Source organism: Canis lupus, chromosome 6, assembly GCF_048164855.1.
Source record: "Canis lupus baileyi chromosome 6, mCanLup2.hap1, whole genome shotgun sequence".
Classification (NCBI taxonomy): Eukaryota; Metazoa; Chordata; class Mammalia; order Carnivora; family Canidae; genus Canis; species Canis lupus.
In genome coordinates this window covers 50167935-50191734 of record NC_132843.1, presented here as the reverse complement: position 1 = coordinate 50191734, position 23800 = coordinate 50167935, and the positions used below count along the sequence as shown (strand labels likewise).

Genomic DNA, 23800 nt, shown 5'->3' with positions numbered 1-23800 from the left:
TCCACTTACAATTCCAGGAGGAAAAGCACAACTTGGCAAAAAATATTTTTTGGATCCTAAAGTCAGGTACAATAACATAGACAAACTTTTGAAAACACTTGATCTACTTTTCCACAAAGGAGACTTCTCTACCCAGAAATTAGAGTCTTTCTTTCTCCTTCCCTTGTTTAACTATTAGAGCAATGCCTCATCATTTCCTTGTATATTACAAATACAGAATGGGGGGTTTAAAAAATTACAAAATATCTCAAATGTCCCCATTTGGAACCCTTCAGCAGTCATAAAATAGGGAAATAGAGATTTGATGCAAAAATAAAAAATAAATGAGGTAGATAAATGAATGCTTTCAACACCCATGACTTGCCTGTTCCAACTTCCTAGCCTTCACACAATATTCAAGAACAATCTTCACAATTACTTGGCATACTGCACCAAGGACATTTTTGTACATGTTAGTTTGTGAACTGAGGGGCACCTGGGTGGCTCAGTCTATTCAGCGCCCAATTCTTGGTTTTGGATCAGGTCATGATCTCAGGGTTGTGAGATGGAGCCAGCCACTTGTTGGGCTCTGCTGTCATGGGGGTGGGAAGGTGGGAGTCTGCTTGAGATTCTCTTTTTCTCCCTCTGCCCTTCCCTCGCTGGTGTGCTTCTTCTCTTTTTCTCAAATAAATAAACAAGTCTTTTTTTTTTTTTAAAGATTATTTATTTATTTATTCATGAGAAACACAGAGAGAGGCAGAGACACAGGCAGAGTGAGAAGCAAGCTCCCCATAGGGAGCCCAATGAGGGACTCTATCCCAGGACCCTGGGATCACAACCCGAGCCAAAGGCAGATGCTCAACCACTGACCCACCCAGGTGCTCCAAATATTTTTAAAATGAGTATGTCAACCTATAATAAACATGCCCTTCTATGAGTTTCTTCAAGAATAAAAACCCAGTTCTTCAACTGAGTAGGCACTGGTGAACTAAATCAAACACCTGCTCCCGTGTTTCACCAGTCAGGTGACTGGTGAACTAAATCAAACACCTGCTCCCGTGTTTCAGGAAGGAGGCACCTGGAAACACAGGGAGTACACTGGCATTCTCAGGGCTCCAGCTGGCTCCAGCTGAACTGTATTTAAATAAGCAGCAACCCACATCGACTCCCTAAGGACTAAAATCAGTCACTTTGAGGGTGTCTCACCTAAGGTCCCAAGTTTGAAGGAATTTTATAATTCTACAACCTTATTTTTTTAGTTTTTTTTGGTAAAGTACATTTAGAAAAAAAGAAAGGATGGGTGCAGGGTTAGGGGGATCATACAAAAAACATCTCTAAACAGGTGCCAGATCTTGTTCATGTACCTGCACACGGTCATCAGGGAAATAGATAGTACCCTCTCCCACCTTAAGCTAACAGTTGTCTTTTCCTTTGTGGTTCAGTAAGTTCCAGAGTGAGATCTACTTTTAAAATGCAAACAGAGGGGCTCTTGGGTGGCTCAGTCAGTTAAGCACCAAACTCTCGGTCTCGGCTCTGGTCTTGATCACAGGGTCTTGAGGTCAGGTCCTGCAAAGGGCTCCATGCTGGGTGTGGAGTCTACTTAAAATTTTTTTTTAAAAAATCTAAAAGTACCAGGATGCCTGGGTGGCTCAGCAGTTGAGCCTCTGCCTTTGGCTCAGGACGTGATCCCGGGGTCCCAGGATCGGCTCCCATATTGGGCTTCCTGCATGAAGCCTGCTTCTCCCTCTGCCTGTGTCTCTGCCTCTCTCTCTGTCTCTCATGAATAAATAAGTAAATAATTTGAAAAAAAAAATCAAAGGTGCCTGCTCGAGGTAAGCATCAGGTCCCTGGAATACCCAGAGTGAAAGCATTTAGCTTTTTCCCTGACAGGAAAGAAGAGGTGATTCAGGATACCCACGGCCTAGAGGAGCAGGACCGATGGGACAGGAGAGTAAATCCTGCCTGATGCACCCTGTTGTCTGTTACCCCAGAGTCTCTGATGGCCACGGGCACAGGTCCTCTCTATAACCAGAATCTCAGGGTAAAAACCTAGAGGGGGAAACTGCTGCCCCTAGCTTGAAGGAGGTCTCTTTCACCACCACGTGTGTTCAGCCAACCAGCTGTAGGGTCTCACCAGGCACTTCTGAGTGCTTAGAGAAGCACTGAAGTTCTCCTATTGACTGATGGATCCTCGCCTTCAAAAGGATTTGAGGCAATCCCCTTGAGAATAAGCAAGGGTGCAGAGAAAGGGATTACATCTGAGTCCTCAAGGAGATTATTGTGACATGTCCTGGCAAGGGGGTGGGGGCAGGGGATCCAGGGAGGAAGCCTTGGGACAGCTGTGATTAGGAGAATGGTTGGGGCATGACGAGTCCCAGGCAGAGTCAACTCCTTGGAAAAGAGCTGAGTTGGGAGAGATTCACATTCTTGGACTGGTCCACAGCCCCAGACACTTCCTCCCCTCCTGCCCTGATGCCCTTCTACTTCTCAGCCAAGCTTCCTGAGAGCTGGTTACCTGCACACACACAACCCCCCCAGGACATGCCCTGCCCAAGGGTACCCAGCCCAGGGGGCCTACACTCCATCACCTGTGCCCTGGCACAGGCTGTGTCTGTCCAAAAACTAGGGCACCTTGTCCTAATTTGCCCAAAGGACCTGTCTCCACACTCCCTTCTCTACACAAGCATGCTCTGCCTTCTGCCTCTACCAATCCACTGACTTCGTCGGCAACTTCTCTTTTGCTGAATTCACGTGCTCATTCAGGCTTTATCTTGTTTCATCTCTCGCAAGCATATCCCACTATCAACCACTTTCCCGTCTGGAAATCTTCCTCCTTTGCCTTTTTCGGTAATCCTATCTTGGGTTTTCTTCTATCTGACCTGTCGTGGACCATTCAGAATGAAGTAACCTGGGGACTCGGCATACCGCACTGTTACCTGGGGTAGCTTCATCTAGCCCATGGCTCAGTTAACATCTGAGTCACTGACTCCCAAACCTTCATTCCCAGGTGCACTCAGCCACCCTGTCCAGCTCCTACTGAACTCCACCTGGGTGTCCCATCCACACTTCAGGCACAACACATATAGAACAGAATGCATCACTTTTTTCTTACAACATTCTCTTTCTAAGGTATTTCTTCTCTTGGAGGTGACATCACCACACATCTGAATATTCAGGCCAAAGACTCTCACTTTGAGGTCTTCCACTCCCTGACCCTGTACATTTAATACACTCCCAGGCCCATTGGTCCACCCTGTTCACACTCCCCAAATTCACTTTATCCTTCCCGGCTGCACTGCCACAGCCTGATCTGAAGACCCATCATTTTTCATCTGAATTGCTAAACTGATTTCTTAACTGCCTTTCCTTCTCCTTCTAATTCATTTCCAACTCTGAATGGAGAGCTAACTTCCTAAAATACATGGCTCTCTAGTGCTTTCAGGATAAAATGCAAATTATTCAGACCTATATACATGGTCCCTGAAGCCAGAATGTCCAGTTCAAATCCCTGCCCTGCCATTTGGTTAACCACGTAAACTTGGGAGAGGTACTTAACCTCTTGGTGCCTTGGTTTCCTCATGTGTAAAATGGGTATAATCATAATACCTCCATGGGGGGGGCGTGCTGTGAGGATTAAATGAGATAATACATACCAAGTGCTTAGAATATTACCCAGCATGTAGCATGTACTCAATAAGTAGCAGCTGTGATCTTTATAGCTACCTGCCCATGCTTATCATTTCTCCCTCCCCCTCACACACTCACCTCCATTCATACTGAACCACTTGGGGTTGACCCAACAAAGCTTCCCACTCCTAGGTCTTTATTCAATATTCTTCCTTTGCCTAAAATGCCAGATACATCTGTCTTCTTCCAATATGCGCCGCCCCAACCCTCTAGGGGCCTGGCCAGTTCTCCTTTGTCCTCCAGGATCCAAGGCACTGTCTTCTGAGAACTCTTCCAGGAAGCCTTCCCTGAGTTCCCAGTTTAGACATAATGCCTTCTGAGGTCCCATATAGCTAATTACAGGATGTTGTAGCATTTATTCTTTGAGGACAGAAATCATGAGTTATTCATCTTTGAATGTCAGGCACCTAGTAGATGCTCAGTAACCATTATGTCTAGCACTTACAGCAAACCTACTATGTCAGGCAATGCCATTTTGCATATATATACTTTCATCCTCACAAAAACTGTATAAAATAGGTATTATTGTTTTTATCTCCATTTTGTAGGAAAGGAAACAGTCACATTTTGGTGGAATTGGGATTTGTACTGAGGCAGTTTAGCTCAAAAGTAGTGATCCAGCTAGTATCATGTTCTTTTTGGTAAACAATGAGAAGAGTCAAGTAAATAAAGTGGGCTTGGAAGCCAATGGTGGCTGCCCAGCACAATGTGTGGCACATAAGAGGTGCTCGATAAATACTAGTTGTCTGAATGAGTGAAGACAATGAACTGAAATCGAATGCGTAAGGGAGATGTCAGAGGATACCGGCGGTGAAAGTGTGGGGATCCGAGAAAGCCCCATTTATCCACATGTGCTCCTGTGGTATGAACAGCCTACCTGCCCTGGTCTTTCAATAGTTTTATTAAAAGCACATATATGTTGTAACAGGAATCCACAAATGGGCATTACGTATTAGAGCTGTTTATTTGAAGGGGTTGTTGAGACAGGGCTTTGGGCCTGGGAATGGTGGACGAGAATCATCAGCACAGGCAGCAAGCACCATGCCAAGCCCTGGGGTAAGGCCAAGTGGTGGTTTCTTCTTCCTCCCAGGAAAAGGTGCTCATCTGGCAGTTTTTGGAGAAAAGATACATCTATGGTGAACTTTATAAGAACCGTGTCAACATATCGAAAAATGCTGAGCAATCAGATGCCTCCATCACTATTGATCAGCTGACCATGGATGACAATGGCACTTACGAGTGCTCAGTCTCACTGATGTCAGACATGATGGGCACCTCTCAGTCACGTGTCCGGCTCTTGGTCCTCGGTGAGTGTCTCCATCTCTTTCCTGGCGGGGAGGGGGTGCAGGGGCGGGGGAACAGGGAGGAGAAGCTCCCTGTAAGGTAAGGGGTAAGGTAAAGCCCGGGCAGCAATGCCTGACCAGGAGCTCAGACTCTTCCCCTCATCCCGTCTGCCTGGGCAGGGGGCTGCTCCTCCCTTTTCACCTGAAGACTGTTCTGAGCTGTCCACCCCTGGGAACCAGTTCCCAGGGCAGAGGAGGAGGCCTGTTTGGAGCGGCCCGGGGGCAGCCTGGGAAGTTCTGTCCCCGTTCCGTCCAGTGCTCTTCTTCCCCATATCCCAGCTCCCTTCCTTTTCATGGCAAACTTATTAGGGAGAAGAAAAAGGGAAATCATAGATTCTAAAGAAGGACTCAATAAAATAAAAAAATAAAATAAAATAAAATAAAATAAAATAAAATAAAATAAAATAAAATAAAATAAATAAAATAAAATAAATAAAATAAAATAAAATAAAATAAAATAAAATAAAATAAAATAAAATAAAATAAAATAAAGAAGGACTCTCACCGTGCCTTCTTGTGGTGCCGGCTGAGAGCCAGATCGTGACTTTCCCGTCATAAATTCAGCTAATCAGTAGAAACCCTTCACACCACCATCTCTCTACCCCTGGGCCTCAACAACACACCACTGATCAGGTTCTACTGCCTTTGACAGATGTCCCAAGATGACACTCTTTTCCTACCAATATCTTATTATAGGAGCTTCTAGTTGGGGAAGAATCTGAACAATCATCTCCCTGAGTATCTTCATTTTGTAGATGAAGCCCAGGGAAAGTAGGCACCTGACTCAGAGTCAGTTACTGGAACATTTTAGTGAATGCCTCCTCTATGTCCAATATAGGAGTGGCCTCCACCCCAGGAGGTAGCAAAGCTTTTATGCCAAAATGATGGACCATTTTTCCTTTATTTTTTTTCCATTTATACTACTTAGTGGGATTTTATTTTTAATTGCGGAAAGTGGCCGCCTGGCTTTCTGAAGCATTGTATCAGTCAAACAATAGAGCCCTGAATACAGAATAATTAACTGTCTCCTTCTTCCATCCTAACACCAGCATGGCAGCCAATGGTAATATTCTTTCATGCTTTTCTCCATGTCCTTTCCAAACAGAGATTGTATTATAAAGATCATTTTGGGGGGTAATGTTTCATGCGTATTTCTCGAGATCAATATCTATGGATCTACCTATTAGCAGCGTACGTTCCATCATGTGGATATACTATGATTCATTCAAGTGTTCCATACTGATGGATATTCTCAGGCTGTTTCCATTTTTTTGTATGAACAATACTGATAGATAGATAGATAGATAGATAGATAGATAGATAGATAGATAGATGATAGATAGATAGATAGATAGATAGATAGATAGATAGATAGATCGATCTTCCCACCCCTGGGAGATGATGACGTGGCTCCTCTGAGGTCATGGCCAAGGGAGGGAAGGTTAAAGGGAGAAAAGGGAAAGGCCTGCTCACCTGGCTAGACCACGTGTATCTCTCTTGGCTCTCACGTAATTCCACCATAGGTTTTTTTAGGGGGTGCACTGGCAGTTTCTTCCACCTGACACAGGTAGCATGTGTGCCCCCCATCCTTTTTCTACCCAGCCCCTGCTTTTGGCACTCACTGCGGCCAGTCCACTCTGGGCTCTCCTGTGGCCCAGTGAGCAGAGTCCCTTCAGTATGATGTGAATCAGCACACCACCCCCCTATTTGCCACACCCCTACTTACCCTGCCATTGAAGCTTGCTCCGGCCAGCTTTTCTTGGCAACACGCAGGCATTACAGTCCTCAGGCGGGTCCCCAAAACCCAGAGGATCTATATAGCCCTCCCATCATCACACTGCAGGATCAGCACTTCAGCAACTTACAGGTTCCTCTCTCTCTCTGAGCCTCAGCCAGGGAATGAGAGATGCCATCTCCCAACAGTAGGGAACCCTAATCTCCATGTTGGATTTTTTTGGTGCCTCCCTGGCTTGACCTGAGATGGGGGAAATCCTTTCTTCCCTTCCCACAAGAGAGGAGAGTAAATGCTCATGAATCCCTATTCCTAAGTATCCTCTACAAAGAAATCTCCCTGATGAACCTCTAGGCTTCTCTTGCTCGGGTGGGAGGAAGGTAACTGATAACCTAAGGATTTGCTCTTGGAAAGGCTGCTGGGATGTTCCTCATGCTTCTCCTTAATATTGAGGATACTTACCACCCTGGAGGTTGTAGTAAATTCTGAGCCACAGGAGAAGTCCCAATCTGTATCTTGCTAATGTTTTCTATCATGCATTTGAGGTCTCTTGTCATGTACCATCACTGCTGGGAATATAAAAATGAACTTAATGTTCTTTTCTTATGTCGTTAGGTCTTATTTTTTACATTTAGATCTTTATTTTACTTGAAATTTATTTTTGTAAATAGGATACTAGGAGTCTAACTTTGTTTTCTTTCAAATGGGTAACCAATTACATCAGCATCATTTATTGTACCAAAGAAACAATTATTATCCCACTGGAATGCCAGCTTTGTCACATATTAAGTTCTTACATAGACATGGCTGATTTTTCATTCCTTTTTTGTCCATTTTCCTTTTGATTATTCCTATGCTGTTACATGGTTTTGATTACAGCATGCTTATAGTGTTGATGTATATATACATAATTTTTGTGGGTTTTTTTTTAGTTGGAGCTATCAGTGCTTGAATAGTTGGCTTTTAATATCTGATGCTGTGTAATATCTTCTCTTACTAAACTTCTCCAAAAAAAATGTTGTCAATTTTTTACACATTTTTCTTCCATGTTAATTTTTTAAACCACTTTGCTTCGTTAAAAATAGAAGTTGATTGGAATTATGGTCAACTTACACATTAATTTGCAAAGGAATGACAAGTTAAAAATAGCAAGTCCTCTCATCTAAGAAGATGTATTTCAGATTTAATGACCTTCAATAACATGGGATCTCTAATAGAATTCCAGGCCTCCTGTGGACAGATGCAGAGCCTTTTTTGTCTGTAGGAGGAAGGCATGGGACTCCTTTCACAACCCTGTTCCCATCCTATCTAGTTAAATTTCCCATTTCTATGTGTCCTCTTGCTCTAAAAACAGAGGGGATTTAACTTAAACAGAGAGAAACTACCATCAACTTGCAATGACCTTGGTGTGTGTGAAAGTTGCCACAAATTCATGGTTATAATAACTCCCATTTACTGAGCACCAGGTATGTGCCAGGCCCCTAAGAGCTTTACTGATATGGCCTCTTTTAATCTTTGCAATCCATCTATGAAAGTGGGAATTAACACTCTTGTTTAATAGAAGAGAACAGTGAGGCTCGAGACACCTGTAGGAAGTGTCCAAGCTTCCATCGAAACAGGATGGCCCAAAAGCAAAGCCCTTCACTGCTCCACGGTGCAAACCTACCACTCCCAGCCAGTAATCAATCCAGTTCAGGATGGTTACCAAATTCTTCTATATTTACCTACCTTTCAAAGTAAGGTAACAGCTGTCAGTTGATAGCAGACACAAGCTCACCAGTGATGTTTTAGCTCGCCTTGGCAGTAACTTGCATCCTGCCCTTCCTGGATCCACGCCAACAAGAGAAGGCTAGAGGGGCAGAGCCGTGCCAGCCCTGGATGTGCCACTTGCCTGCCCTTGTCCACAGCACACCTGCATCTTGAACACATCACTCGGTGGTAACTGAGGTTCTGTACCTGCTCTTCCAGGGGGAAGGCTTTCGCTTAGGGTCTAAGAGATGGAAGCTCCACTGCCCTGTGAGTGCATGGGCAGTAGTTTCTGGGTTTTCATGGGATGCTCTTGATGGTCTTAGATCTAGGAACATTCACACCTCCTCTCATCTCATGGACGAGGCTGTCACCATCACACATTATCATCTTCAAGCGTCTTTATAGCTGTGTTTTAGTTGCTCCAGATCTAGTCGGGGTGCCCTGCTGTGTTTGTCTCTCTGGGTCCATCAGAGCAAGAGGCCTGCTCTCCGGAGGGCTCCTCGTGTGCAGATCTGCAGCACAGAGAAGGCTGTGCGTTGTTAAAATGGAGCTCTGCTCACTCCCCTCCTTCTTCCACCTTGGTCCACACACAAACAAAGAACTGTTTGGTGATGCTGCCCTGCCTCTTAAGAAATACTATTAGAAAAAAGAGACAGACAGAGAGAGGGAGAAACTAAAAAAGGAAAAACATTCACTTGTGTCACTAGGTTTTTTATTTGTTGGTGCTTCCTTCCAGCTCTTATCCATGTGCTTGTTTCTGTCCATAACTGAATCTGTCGCCTAAGGAGTTGGGACTTTGCCCCTTTCGTGCCTTTTGCTCTCTTCGCAGTTACCATCCTTTCTTTTTTAAGATTTTTTAAAAATTATTTATTTATGATAGACAGAGAGAGAGAGGCAGAGACACCGGAGGAGGGAGAAGCAGGCCCCATGCAGGGAGCCCAACGCAGGACTCGATCCCAGGACTCCAGGATCGCGCCCTGGGCCAAAGGCAGGCGCCAAGCCGCTGAGCCACCCAGGGATCCTCCTTACCATCCTTTCTAAAGCTCCACGCCACTTGCCCCTCGCCCCTCGGGGGAGTGGGTGCAGCATCCCCCGTCCCTAACCGAACAACCTGTTGCAATTAAAGCCCTTATAAATAATGTCCTAACAAATTGTTCTGCGTACATAGCTCTTCATTTCTATTTGCCTTAGCTCCTCGGGGAGATACTACAAGCCAAAAAAAAAAAAAATGCACGTTTGTATCTAGTTTCTATTCTGCACTTCTTCCTCCTCTCCCCTTGCCCCGCATGGCCCCTGGCTGCACCCCTCCCTTCTCTGCACCTGGTCCTTTTCTGGCTAATTCGGTCTCCTTTTGGCTTCCCCGAAGCAGCTGTTTTCGTCAGGCGACGAGCTGCTTCGGGGAAAGCCAGCAAGACCCGCTTACCCGTGACTGTCCAGTTCCTCCCGCCCCTCCAGGGCCAGCTTCATCCTAAGACAGGAGCTCTCCAGCAGGGGGGCGAAGGACACACGTCCGGTGGGAGATTAGGGATCTCAGTGTTTTGCTTTAAAAGGAGACAGAGAGAAAGGAAAGTGAGAGAGATGCCATTTTGTACTCCAAGTTAAGAAATCCGGTAAAAAAAATCTTTAAAAGAAAGTTTGCTTTGCAAATGGCTTTGCTACTGGGCTATTTTTAGGTAGAAGGGCTTTAATTATACGGGGCCGCCCGACGGGCGGGGCGAGGGCGCCGAGAGCTCCGGGACCGGGCGGAGCGCGCGGACCCGTCCCCGCGGGGAAGCCACCTGGCGCGGGCGCGGGGGCGGGGCGGGGGCGGGGGCGGGCGGGGGCGGGCGGGCGGCTCCGCGGCCTCTGGCGCCCCCTGGCGGCTGCCGCGGGAGGCGCAGCTTCGGAGCGGCCGTGCCCGCCGCCGAGATCTCCGCGGAGCAGCCGCTCTCCGTCCGCGAGGTCGAGGTCGCAAGGGCAGATCGGAGCCCCGCAGGCCTCGCAGCTCCGCAGGAGGGGCTGTCTGCCTGGAGCTGACTCGAGGTCCTCGCTGGCCTTCATGGTGGGGGGCCGGGGACGGAGCCCTGAGAGAGGGTGGGGACCTGGTGCCTAGGTGGGCTGGGGGGAGGACAGCCAGGGCGCTGAGGTTAGGGCCCGGGTGTCAGGGTGGGGGTGGGGGGCCCTGACGTGCTCCCTTATAAGGCTGGCCTCCTGGGGGTGCTTGGTCTCTTGTCTCTACTGCTGCCTGCAGAGTGAATTAAGGATTCGCCTTGATAATTTCCCCTAGCTAGCCTCCGGATGTGTCCGGATAGGCTTCTCTAGAGGCTCCTTTGCCTTGGCCTGCTCTCTTCCCTTTGTGTCTTGGATCCCAGAAAGCTGGTCCCAGAAAGGCCTGACTACAGTCATGCACACCCCGAGTATGACGCTGGTTGCAGTGTTGTGTCCCAGGGGGTGTTGTACTTTAGGCCGACTCTCTCATTGTGAAATGAAAGCCCAGCTCCTCCAAAGGCAGAGCTGAGAAATAGGGTGACTGCTTTTGGTGAGTGGAGAGGGATGTTCCTGTACCCCGGAGCGGTCAGGAGGTAAAGCGTGGCCCGCCAACCCTGACCTAGTGCCAGACCCAGGGCAGGTAGCAGGGCTCACCTTCTCCTGTTCCTGCTGGGCCAGAACCCAGTGAAGGCAGCAGTCCGACCCTCCTGCCCAGGCTGCTTGTCCCTGGGGCCTGGACCAGGATGTAGGAAGGCGGTTCTTGAACTTCCCACCTCTTAGGTTTACGGGAGTCCAACTGGGGCAGGCTTAGGGGAGTGCCTGTTACTTACTCCATGCTTGTCCCACACCTGGTGGGCCTCCACTGGAGCAGCAGAAGATGTGGAGCACACCCACCCACAAGCACCTTGGCCTTTCAGAGCAAAGCTAGAACTGGCAGCTGGGCCAGAGGGGAGGGGTGCATCCTGCGTAGCTTCTCCCAGCTACTCTTCATGCTCAGTGAGCATGCGTCAGTGCAGTCTGGACTGTACAATGGGTGGCACTATTTACTGGAGAAGCAGACTATACATGGGTCTAAAAAAGGAGTTGGAGGGGACAGGCCTGCCAAGGCATTCAGTGGTAGCCCTCTGTGCTGCGTATTCTCCCCTTCTCAGCCCCAGGGATACTACCTGAAGTCTCAAGCATAGCTGATACTTCTTGTCTCAGGGCCTGTGCACATGCTTTGCACACTCTGTGTGGAGTGCCCTCACCTGTCTCTGACCACCACTGCCTCCATTGGCTTTGTTTACTCTCACTCCTCCTTCAGGTCACGGCCCAGGCTGTGACCTTGCTTGTGCCATCCCTGCCCTGGCAGCCTGGCCTCCTGCCTGCCTGTTATTGTCTAATTACTTGTCTTTTGCCCCACTGGACTCCTTGAACACAGGAACTCACTCACTATGTCATCCCAGTGGCCCGCAGTTTGAGTTGAAGGGCTTCTGAGACAGGGCTTTCCACTAACCCGGAGGCAGGCAAAGTTGGCCAAATCCAGCCTAGGCCTGTTCATACATGGCCTGAAAGCTAAGAATGGTTTTTACATTTAGAAAGGATTATTTAAAAAGTAGAAGCAGTGACAGAGACCATAGCATGGCCACAAAATCTAAAATATTACCTTTGACCCTTTACAGAAAACCTATTGTCCCCTGCTCTTAGAGATGGGACACTGAGGGACTGCAGGATTGACTTGAAAGGGTCAACACCAGAGGGAGTTGCTATGGCTACTGGAGAGAGTACTGGCTGTGGAGTCAGAAGACCTGGTTCTAGTCCCATCCAGGTCTTGCCTAGTCTCTTCTCTGGGCCTCAGTCTCCCCACCTTTATAAAGGTGGTGACTACTGTTGCACTCAGGACACTTCCTGATGTCCGTGTGTGCTGCCCGCTGATGGTGACAGGCCACAGAGGAGATATTTGGGGTGGGTTGACCTTACGGCACTTTCTCTCCCCAGGAGGCTATGAATTTCTCTGCCCTAGAATGAGCAAAGTAGTATGTGTGTGAGTGAGGTGGAAGGTGGCTGTCCCCAGGCCCCTCCTGGGTCATGCCTTCACTTTGGTCCTCCCACTCTGCAGTGCTGCCCTCCACGCCGGACTGCGGCATCGAGGGAGAGACCGTGATCGGGAACAATATCCAGCTGACCTGCCAGTCGAAGGAGGGCTCTCCGGCTCCTCAGTACAGCTGGAAGAGCTATGACATCCTGAACAAGGAGCGGCCAGCCGCACCAGGTAACAGGGTCAGCGGGAAGACGGGCCCCCGCCCCAAAATGCAGGTGACTGGCTAGAGTTGCCAGGGGAGATCCCAGCCTGGCCAATCCGGCCTCCGTGCAGGGCTGCTGGGCTGCTGGGCTGCTCTTTCCCTCCACCCTGCAGTCAGCCTGTGATATCTTGCAGTTTCTCTAAGTTTTCTCATGATAATACCCATCTCACAGGTTGTTGTGGGAAGTAAAAGTGAATCATGTAAAGCACTCAGTGGAAGCACATAATAAATGTTCATTTGTTAACTTTGTTCCCTGCAACTCAATTCTCTCGAATGAGCATGTATGGATCACACTCTGTGCAAAAGCACTGGGTGGGATTTAATTTTGACTATGATCATGTCCTAGTCTAGCACTATGGCTGCACTCACAGGCAGGCATTCCCATCCTCATTCCCTATCCGGGCTTCACTGAACTTCACCTTCCCAAACATGCCCCCCATTTCTTCTTTTTTTTTTTTTAAGATTTTATTTATTTATTCATGAGAGAATAAATAAATAAAGAGAGAGAGAGGCAGAGACACAGGCAGAGGGAGAAGCAGGCTCCAAGCAGGGAGCCTGATGTGAGACTTGACCCCAGGTCTCCAGGATCACACCCCGGGGCCGAAGGCAGGTGCTAAACCGCTGAGCCACCCAGGGATCCCATGCCCCCCATTTCGGGCCACACCCAACTGCATGATCAGGTCTACTGGAAGGATCCCATGTTCTCAGGAGACATGAGGTTCAGCTGTGGTTGCCTGGACACCTGCTTTGTACTAGGCAGCTTGGTATTTGACCTTTGATCAGGAAACAAACTGAAAAAAAAAAAAAAAACAACAACCAAAGAACCCTATATAAATATTTTACTGTCATATTACCTTGGCACCAACTGCTGTGGGAATACCTCGCTGGCATTTTTGGGCTCGAGGGCCCCCTGGCACACCCAGTGCTCCTGGAGATAAAACAAAACAAAAACAAAAACAAAAACAAAAAAAACAAAACAAAACAAAAAAAACAAAGTCTGAAAGATGCCGGTTGGTTTAACTTCTGGGATATCTTTCCACTCAGTGTGGGCAGTGAAAAGTGAAGCAGTGGTTGGAGACATGTGAGAAATGGGATGGGGCAGGAGAAGAGCCCTCCGGGGCCTGCTGAGTCCCACCTGGTGAATGAACATTTTGAGGCTTTGGTCAAACGAGGATGAACTTTTTCACTCTGTCCTTCACTCACTTGGGGAACAAAATAAGAACTTTTAAAAAGTAATAATAATAATACAAATAGAACCCACTCAATCTAATGTAAATTAGAAAGTATAATGTGGATTTCAACAAGCTTCCAGTTTTGTTTCCAAATTTCTGGCTGGCAAATTTTTATCGAGTGTGTCTGGAATTTCTGTTGAAACCACCTGGCAGCCCTCCTCTGGGTCTATGGCCTGCCTCCTGACCCGTGCGTGACTCAGTGACTCCAGCAATGGTCACCAAGGTCTGCCATGGACAATGTTGGCCTGCACTTCCTTGCAGCAAAGTGTGTATAGGGAGACCCAGAGCTGAAGGTTACATGATGAATGCTATAATAGCTTTATATCCAATGGTGTTGGAAACCAGAGGATGCACAAGGAGATAAAAAAGGGTTTCTGCAAAGAGGGGGCACTTGGGGTGGCAATATAGCATGTGGCCAAGAGCATGGTGTGAGCTTGAATCCTGGCTCTGCCACTTGTTAGCTATGGGACCATGGTCACATGGTGATTGACTTGGCCTCTTTGTGCTTTAGTTTTTACATCTGTAAAATGGGCATAAAACTAGTACTCACTTCATAGAGTTCCTATGAAGGTTAAATAAAAGTACATGTAAAGCACGGAGACCGTGCCTGGTAAGAACTCCTTAATGCTGTGTGTTATGTGAGCTAGATCCTTAAGGATGAGTGGGCGAGGTGTGGGAAATATCCCGGGAGCAGTGAGTTTCCATGCAGCCAAGGGTAGGGAGCATGCGCTGCAGGAAGGAGGGATCGCAAAGAGCTTGTGCATTGGGCTGGGGAGGTCAGCCTTTGCCCTGGAGGTCACCTTCTGAGGAGCATCATCACAGATACTACGCTACTCATAGCTCTCCTGCCTCCAGCTGGAAAGACTTCCAGGCGCTAGAAGCCAAAACTTCGTCTTTCTATGATTCAAAAGAGGAGAAACCCAAGGACTTGAAAGAAGGTCAAAGGGAGACTCGCATACTTACTTTGGAAAAGCTTCATCCTGTTTCAGGTTAAGGTTTGCTCAGAATCAGAATCCAGATCTGGGAGTGCCAGCCAAGCTTGCACCCGGTGTTGGCGTACAGGTGGGGTCATTCAGAGCCTTGGGTCTCCACCCGCCTCACGAGCACCAGAGTCTATCCTGTCTTCTTCAATTGGACCAAACCCAGTTCTAATTCTTAAAACATGTTAGTCCACAGTGGACAACTTGGAGAGTAGGGTTCCTCCACACTCCTACATCTGAAGACAGCAGAGATTGCTTCCTTTCACTTAGTAATCGGTGGAAGCAAGCCAGCAGTGTAAAGAACAGGGAATCTGGAATCAGTAAATAAGAATTTCAGTCCTGGTGTCTCCGCTTTGTAGCTGTAAGTCACTCACAGCCTCTTTGACCCTTAGTATCATCATCTGAAAACCTGGGATGATCATTATACCACCTTCCCTGAAGGCTGTGAAGAGGATAAGAGGAGATCCCATGTATGATAGTTCTGAACATCCTTTGTCGGCCAGCTGAGCTTCATGTACTGGAAGAGTAGGAATTTGGGTCTCAAAGAAGGAAGGAGGGGTACTTCTGGGGCTAGAGCACTTTAGAAGAGGAGATTCTCAAAGGTTTGAAAGAGTGGGCAGGGGCCCTGCAGCCAGGGAGGGTCCTGAGGATCCTGGGTGAGAGGTGGCAGCCTGAGCTTATTGACAAGCCATAGGATCAGGGTTGTGGGGTGGAAAGTGGCCAGGGAAATGAAAGTTAAATCTTGCCAATTTAACATCAGTGCCTCTGGGAGACCAGGGTTTCTCTGTGGGGAAATCTCGCCCCAGATGTCGCCCTGAAGTGCTGGGAAGGGCTGACTGTCCTGTGCGTTCCTCTTCTGGACCACAAGGTGTCACCACCACAGCACAAACATTAGCTTTAGCCAGATTTCAAAAACTGTATTAGGTCCCTTCTAAGAGGACAAGCAGCTTGGGAGCCCCAGCTCAGAATCAGAGCAGATCTTGTGGCACTAGATACACACTGGTTAATTCCAGAGCAGCTTCTTTTTTTTTTTTTTAAGATTTTATTTATTTATTCATGAGAGACACAAAGTCATAGGCAGAGGGAGAAGCAGGCTCTGCACTGGGAGCCTGATGCAGGACTTGATTCCAGGACCCCAGGATCACAACATAAGCCAAAGACAGACACCAACCACTGAGCCACCCAGGTGCCCCTCCAGAGCAGCTTCTAATGACTGTCATTTCCTTTGTGCAACAAGCCCCAGAGCCCAAAGCTGGGCTCTGATAACCAGCACGGTCCTGGAGGCAGTCTGAAGTCCTGTCTGATGTGTCTGCTCTGTGTCTTACACATAGACTGAATCTCGCACTCTAAAGCAGGGGGAATCTGATAAGGGTTATAGACCCTGTAAGTATTCCCAGGGTCATAGAACATTTCCCAAAATGTATTCCTTCAAGATGCCTCCTTTTTTTTTTTTTTTAAGATTTTATTTATTTACGAGAGAGCGCGCCCGAGCAGGTTGGGGCAGTTTTGAAAGAAAGGGAGAGAGAATCCCAAGCAGACCCTGTGCTGAGCATGGAGCCCAGGGCAGGGAGGGCTCGATCTCACAACCTTGAGATCATGATCTGAGCCAAAAATCAAGAGTCAGACACTCAACTGACTGAGCAGCCCAGGAGCCCCAAGATGCCTCTAAAAATAAAAGAATCCAATTAGTTTACAAAATAAGACCATTAGGGAGGAAGCGTTGTGATGGCAGAGGAGTAGGGGACCCTCAGTTGGTCTCGTTCCTCGAATACAACTAGACAGTTACTGAATCATTCTGAACACCCAAGAAATCAATCAGAGGTTCTGAGAAAACGAATACCGCAAGTGGACAAGCTGAAAAGTGAGCACCTTTTGGGAGGTGGGAGGTGCAGAGGCCGGACCCCAGTGTGACACAGCTGAATATAGGTGGCATACAGGGTGCCTGCTGGAGGACCCCCCCCCCCCCACCTCCCCAGGCGCTGCGGCAGCGAGCGCAGACCTTCCGGAGCTGCAGGTGGCAGAGCAGGGCAGAAATCCGGGTGTGACACTGTGATCTGAGGGTCCCCTGGGTCACAGGAACAACAGATTGCGCCTAAGTGGTGCACTGTCCCCAGGCATAGGGACGTGGGACCCGGCTGAGAACAGCAAGTCTAGGTGCTGGCCTTCTGCCTAGATGGCCATGAACTGTGTGGTTGTGTGACGCTTTCCCGGGCCGGGTCCAGCAAAAGGCAGAAGCGTGGTGAGACCCTCCCCAGGAGGAGTAGTGCAGGTCTGTGCTGCTGGAGTCCCTAAAATCTGGAGGAGTCCTGAAACTCAGTCATGCACCTGAGACAAAAAAAGCTTGGACACAAGCAGGGTGAACGCAGAGTTCTGATGGAAATCAGGGCGACAAGAGTGATTGATTCTGCGAAGAGTGGGGAGCCCAATTTTCAACTCTGGGGCTAGAGAGGGGGCAGGGGCTGCCACTTTCATCCTGCCCAACAGTGTTGAAAGCCTTAGGGGAGCAAAAACAGTGCCACCTAGTGGAGCCCAGAGCCACTTACACGAAGCCCTACCTCCCTGCGCCCTGGAGGCCCATTTTCACTAGGGCAAGTTCACCTGAGAATCAGCATAACCCGCCCCTCCCCCAGAAGACAACACAAACCCTGGTTCTCACCGAGTTTACTGATCATAGAGAGCTGCAAACCTTCAGCTTTAGGGGAAAATAGTATCTAGCATCTTTTGTACTTTTATTCTTTATTATTTTTTTTATTTTAAAATTTTTATATATACTTTATATTTTTTTATTTTTTGTTTCCTTTTATTTTATTCATATATTTTTTCTTTCTTATTCTGGTATCTAGTTTCTTTTAAAAGCAGGCCAAAACACACCCAGGACCTATGTTTTTGTTGTTATTGTTTTGTTGCTTTTCTTTTTCCTTTCTTCTTTTCATTTCTGGACAAAATGACAAGATGGAGAAAATTCACCCCAAAAGAAAGAACAGGAGGTAGTACTCACAGCCAGGGAGTTCATCAATATGGATAGAAGTAAGATGTCTGTACTAGAATTTAAAATGATGATTATAAAGATAGTAGTTGGGCTTGAAAAAGGCACAGATGACACTAGAGAATTCCTTACAATAGAGAAAAAGAACTAAAATCTAGTCAGGCTGAAATTTAAAATGCTATGACTGAAATGTAGTCCCAAGTGGAGGCTATAAAACCAAGGATGAATGAATCAGAAGAGTGAATCAGTGATATAGAAGATAAGATTATGGAAAATACGGAAGCTGAAAAGAAGAAGGAAATAAAACTATTAGATCACAAAAGACTTAGGGAACTCAGTGATTCCATACAGTGAAATGATATCCATAGTATAGGAGTATCAGAAGAAGAACAGCGGAGCAGGGGATGGGGGGAGTGGGGAGAGAAAGGGCAGAAGACTTATTTGAATAAATTATAGCTGAGAACTTCCTTAATCTGGGGAAGGAAACAGGCATTCAAGTCTAAGATGTACAGAGAACTCCTCTCAAAATCAACAAAAATAGGTCAACAGCACAACATACTATAGTGAAACTTGCAAATTAAAGATAAAGAGAAAAACCTGAAGGCAGCTCGGAACAAGAGGTCCTTAACTTATAAGGACAGACACAGGAGGCTGATACAGACCTGTCCCCAGAGACCTGGCAGGCCAGAAAGGACTGGCATGATATATTATTCAATATGCTAAATGAGAAAAATGTGCAGCCAAGAATCCTTTATTCAGCAAGGCTGTCATTCAGGATAGAAGGAGAGATAAAGAGTTTCTATGACAAACAAAAACTAAAGGAATTTGCGAATACTAAACCAGCCCTGCAAGAAATATATTTTTTAAAGATTTTATTCATTCATTCACGAGAGACAGAGAGAGGCAGAGACACAGGCAGAGGGAGAAGCAGGCTCCATGTAGGGATCCTGACATGGGACTTGATCCTGGGTCTCCACGATCAGGCCCTGGGCTGAAGGTGGCAACGGTAAACCGCTGAGCCACCTGGGCTGCCCCCCTGCAAGAAATATTAAAGGGGATCCTTTGAGCAGAAAGAGAGACCAAAAGTAACAAAGATCAGAAAGGAACAGACAATCTACAGGAACAGCAACTTTACAGGTAATACAATGGTATTAAATTCATATCTTTGAATAATTACTGAATGTAAATGGAACAAATGCTCCAATCAAAACACTTAGGGTATCAGAATGGATAAAAAAAACAAGACTCATTGATATGCTGCTTACAGGAGACTCATTTTAGAAAGTGAAGGGGTGGAGAACCATCTATCATGTTAATGGACATCAAAAGAAAGCTAGAGTAGCCAGCTTTAAAGTCAGACAAACTAGATTTTATTTTTTTTTAATTTTTTTTCTTTATTTATTTATGATAGTCACAGAGAGAGAGAGAGAGGCAGAGACACAGGCAGAGGGAGAAGCAGGCTCCATGCACCGGGAGCCCGACGTGGGATTCGATCCCGGGTCTCCAGGATCGCGCCCTGGGCCAAAGGCAGGCGCCAAACCGCTGCGCCACCCAGGGATCCTGACAAACTAGATTTTAAACCAAAGATTGTACTAAGAGATGAAGAAGGATGACGCCTTCTCATTATAAAAGGATCTATCCAACAAGAAGATTTAACAACTGTAAATATTTATGCCCTTAACTTGGTAGCAAATATATAAGTCAACAAATAACAAAATTAAAGAAACTCATTAATAATAATACAAAAATAGGAGGGTACTTTGACGCCCCACTCACAGCAATGGACAGATCATCTAAGCAGAAGATCAACAAAGAAACAAGGGCTGTGAATGACACACTGAACCAGATGGACCTCACAGATACATTCACAGCATTTCACCCTAAATCGGCAGAATGCACATTCTTATCAAGTGCACATGAAACATTCTCCAGAATAGATCATATACTGGGTTGCAAGTCAGGACTCAACTGGTACAAAAAGACATCATACCATGCATATTTTCAGATCACAATTATGTGAAACTTGAAGTCGACCACAAGAAAAAATTTGGAAGGACCACAAATACATGGAGGTTAAAGAACATCCTGCTGAAGAATGAATGGGTCGACCAGGAAAATAAAGAACAAATTTAAAATACATGGAATCACATGAAAATGAAAACGCCAATAGTTCAAAACCTTTGGGATACAGCAAAAGTGGTCCTAAGAGGGAAGTATATAGCAGTACAGGTCTCTGTCAAGAAACAATAAAAGGCTCAAATATACAATCTAACCTTACACCTAAGGGGGCTGGGGAAAAAAAAACACCAAATAAAGCCTAAGTTCAGCAGGAGAAAAGAAATAATAAAGATTAGAGCAGAAATCAATGAGATAGAAATTTTTAAAAAGCATTAGAATGGATCAACAAAACTAGGAGCTGGTTCATTGAAGGAATTAACAAGATTGATAAACTCCTAGCCAGACTTACCAAAAAGAAAACAGAATGGGCCCAAATAAATAAAATCATAAATGAAAGAGGAGAGATCATAACCAGCACTGAAGAAATATAAGAGAATATTATGAACAATTATATGCCAACAAATTAGGCAATGTGGAAGAAATGAATACATTCTTAGAAACATAAACTACCAAAACTGAAAGAAGACATAGAAAGCCTGAACTGAGCCATAACCAGCAAAGAAATTGAAGATGTTATCAAAATCTCTCAACAAGGATTCCTGGGTGGCTCAGTTGTTTAGTGCCTGCCTTCGGCCCAGGGCGTGATCCTGGAGTCCTGGGATCGAGTCCCACATCAGGCTCCCTGCGTGGAGCCTGCTTCTTCCTCTGCCTGTGTCTCTGCCTCTCTCTCTCTCTCTCTCTCTCGAATAATAATAATAATAATAAATCTCTCAAGAAACAAGAGTCTAGGGCCAGATGGCTTCCCAAGCAAATTCTACCAAACATTTAAAGAAGAATTAATACCTATTCTTCTGAAACCATTTCAAAAAATAGAAATGGAAGGAAAATTTCCAAACTGATCCTATGAGGCCATTACCTTGATCTCCAAACCAAAGAACTCACCAAAAAGGAGAATTACAGACCAATATCCTTGATGAACATGGGTGCAAAATTCTCACCGGTACTAGCCAATAGGATCCAAACTCTCTTTAGTGCAGGGATAGAGGAAACATACCTCAACATCATAAAGCCATATGTGAAAAACCCACAGCAAGTATCATCCTTCATGGAAAAAACTGAGTTTTCCCCCTAAGGTCACAAACATACCAGGATGTCTGCTCTCGCTACTTTTGTTCAACATAGTACTTACTAGAAGTCCTAGCCTCAGCAATCAGACAACAAAAGAAATAAAAAGCATCCAAATTGTCAAAGAAGAAATCAAGCTTTCAGTCTTTGTAGATGACATGACATTCTATGTAGAAAATCTGAAAGACTCCACCAGAAAATTGCTAGAACTGATATAGGAATTCATCAACATCAAATTTGTTGCATTTCTATACAGTAACAATGAAGTAGCAGAAAGAGAAATCAGGGTATTGATCATGTTTACAATTGCATGAAAAACCATAAGATACCTAGGAATAACTTAATCAAAGAGGTAAAAGATCTGTACTCTGAATACTATAGAACACTTATGAAAGAAACTGAGGAAGACACAAAGAAATGGAAAAACATTCCATATTCATGACTGGAAGAACAAATATTGATGAAATGTCTATGCTACCCAAAGCAATCTACACATTCAATGCAATTGCTATCAAAATACCACCAGCATTTTTCACAGAGCTGGAACAAACAATCCTAAAATTTGTATGGAACCAGAAAAGACCCCAAATAGCCAAAGGAATGTTGAAAAAGAAAACCAGAACGGAGACATCACAATTCTGGACTTCAAGCTGTATTACAAAGCTAATCATCAGGACAGTATGGTTATGGGCACAAAAGCAACACATACATCAGTGGAACAGAAGAGAGAACTCAGAAATGAACCTTCAACTCTATGGTCAACTAATCTTGAGCAAAGCAAGAAAGAATATACAATGAAAAAAAGACAGTCTCTTCAACAGTCACTCATCACCAAAGAAATACAAATCAAAACCACAATGAGATACCACCTCACACCAGTCAGAATGGCTAAAATTAACAAGTCAGGAAATGACAGATGTTGGTGAGGATGTGGAGAAAGGAGAGCCCTCATACACTGTTGGTGGCAATGCAAAGTGGTATAGCCACTCTGGAAAACAGTATGCAGGTTCCTCAAAAAAGTTGAAAATAGAGCTACCTACAACCCAGGAATTGCACTCCTGGGTATTAACCTTCAAAGATACAAATGTAGTGATCCAAAGGGGCACCTGCACCCCATTGTTTATAGCAGCAATGTCCACAATAGCCAAACTATGGGAAGAGCCCAGATGTCTACCAACAGATGAATGGATAAAGAAGATATATCTAGAAATATCGATATATATACACACATATGTACACACAATGTACACTACTTAGCCATCAAAAAATGAAATCTTGCCTTTTGGAGCAATGTGAATGGAACTAGAGGATATTATGTTAAGTGAAATAAGTCAATCATAGAAAGACAATTATCATATGATCTCACTCATCTGTGGAATTTAAGAAACAAAACAGAGGATCATAAGGGAAGAGAGGTAAAAATAAATCAAAGTGAAATCAGAGAGGGAGACAAACCATAAGAGACTCTTAACTATAGGAAACAAACAGTGTTGCTGGAGGGGAGGCGGGTGGGGGACGGGGTAATTGGGTGATGGATATTAAGGAGGGCGCTTCATGTAATGAGCTACTGGATGGTATATGCAACTGATGAGTCACTCAATCCTACCCCTGAAACTAATAATATACTATACGTTAACTAACTTTAAAAAAAAATTGAAAGAAAAGAAAGACCATTAATACTATAGTCCTCATTTAGGAACACCCAGTCCACACTAGCAAATTAGAAGCTCTAAGAGTTCTCTTGTTAAAAAACATATTTAACCCTCTTTTAATGATTTTGAAATTTGCTTTGGCCTTGGATCACTTTTTTAGCACAGCATATTAATGTCACATGTAAGCAATATTGCAGAAAACAATGACATATGAAATTCTAGGATGGAAGAAGTAGCACTTTATATAGAATGAGCACCCAGAAAATACAGCTGTGGGTTTCAAGGGAAGAATCTGAAGAAAGTACATAGCAAAAGATTGGAAGAAAATAACCCAAATCACCAGCTGTTATTTCTAGCTGGTGAAATTACGGATGATTTTATTTTATTCTCTGTTCTTTATACCAGTTTTCCCTGAACCTTCAGATGAGATTAAACTCCTTTGCTATAAACGCAAATAGCATTTCCATTTTGAACTCTAACCACCCTGTGACCATCCTGGTTTCATGTCTATTAGCCCTCATGCCAAGACAAACACTGTCTTCATCTTGTTTAGTGCTAATTCGATCAAGCATCTAAAGGTTTTCTGGTCTGAACTGAATTGAAATAATAGCTTCATGTCATGTACAATTCTTATAATGAATGTACATCATTTTTATAATACCTTTTTTTTAAAAAGAAAATTGTCAACTGCTCTTGAGAGCTCTAGACCTAAAACAGGATTTTTGTTACACTTTGTCATTTCTTAATTTTGTGATGTTCGGCAAGTACCTTAAGTTGTCTAAGCTTTAAATTACCTCTGTGACATTGGAGATTTTGTTCCACTTCCCATACGAGATTGCTGACGAAAATCATAGGACATTTGAGGAAGTATACCAAGTAGCACATCCAGACAAGGAAAATCCACACCAAGATACAATCTTGCAAGAATGTGGAGGTGGGGCTGGGGGAGGCTGTGCACACCAGGGGA

General features: G+C 45.3%; 1 protein-coding gene and 1 long non-coding RNA gene across 9 annotated transcripts in view; one reads left to right on the top strand and one right to left on the bottom strand.

Moving 5' to 3' along the window:
* GPA33 (glycoprotein A33) overlaps positions 1 to 23800 on the top strand; it is a 47274-nt gene that overhangs the window by 17352 nt on the left and 6122 nt on the right. The window contains exons 3-4 of the mRNA XM_072830445.1: positions 4757 to 4973; positions 12557 to 12709. Of these exons, the coding sequence (XP_072686546.1) occupies positions 4757 to 4973; positions 12557 to 12709 (370 nt within the window). The remainder of the gene's footprint in view (positions 1 to 4756; positions 4974 to 12556; positions 12710 to 23800) is intronic.
* LOC140635587 (uncharacterized) overlaps positions 4612 to 23800 on the bottom strand; it is a 44097-nt gene continuing 24908 nt past the window's right edge. For 2 of the 8 annotated variants that reach the window (XR_012032930.1, XR_012032934.1), the window contains 6 exons: positions 14936 to 15263; positions 13595 to 13668; positions 8470 to 10031; positions 7204 to 7307; positions 4904 to 5310; positions 4612 to 4770 (listed from right to left, as the gene is read on the bottom strand). This is a non-coding gene — a long non-coding RNA (uncharacterized lncRNA). Of the gene's footprint in view, positions 4771 to 4903; positions 5311 to 7203; positions 7311 to 8469; positions 10032 to 13594; positions 13669 to 14935; positions 15264 to 23800 lie in introns of all 8 variants that reach the window. The other 6 variants (XR_012032935.1, XR_012032938.1, XR_012032931.1 and 3 more) reach the window with 6 other exon arrangements.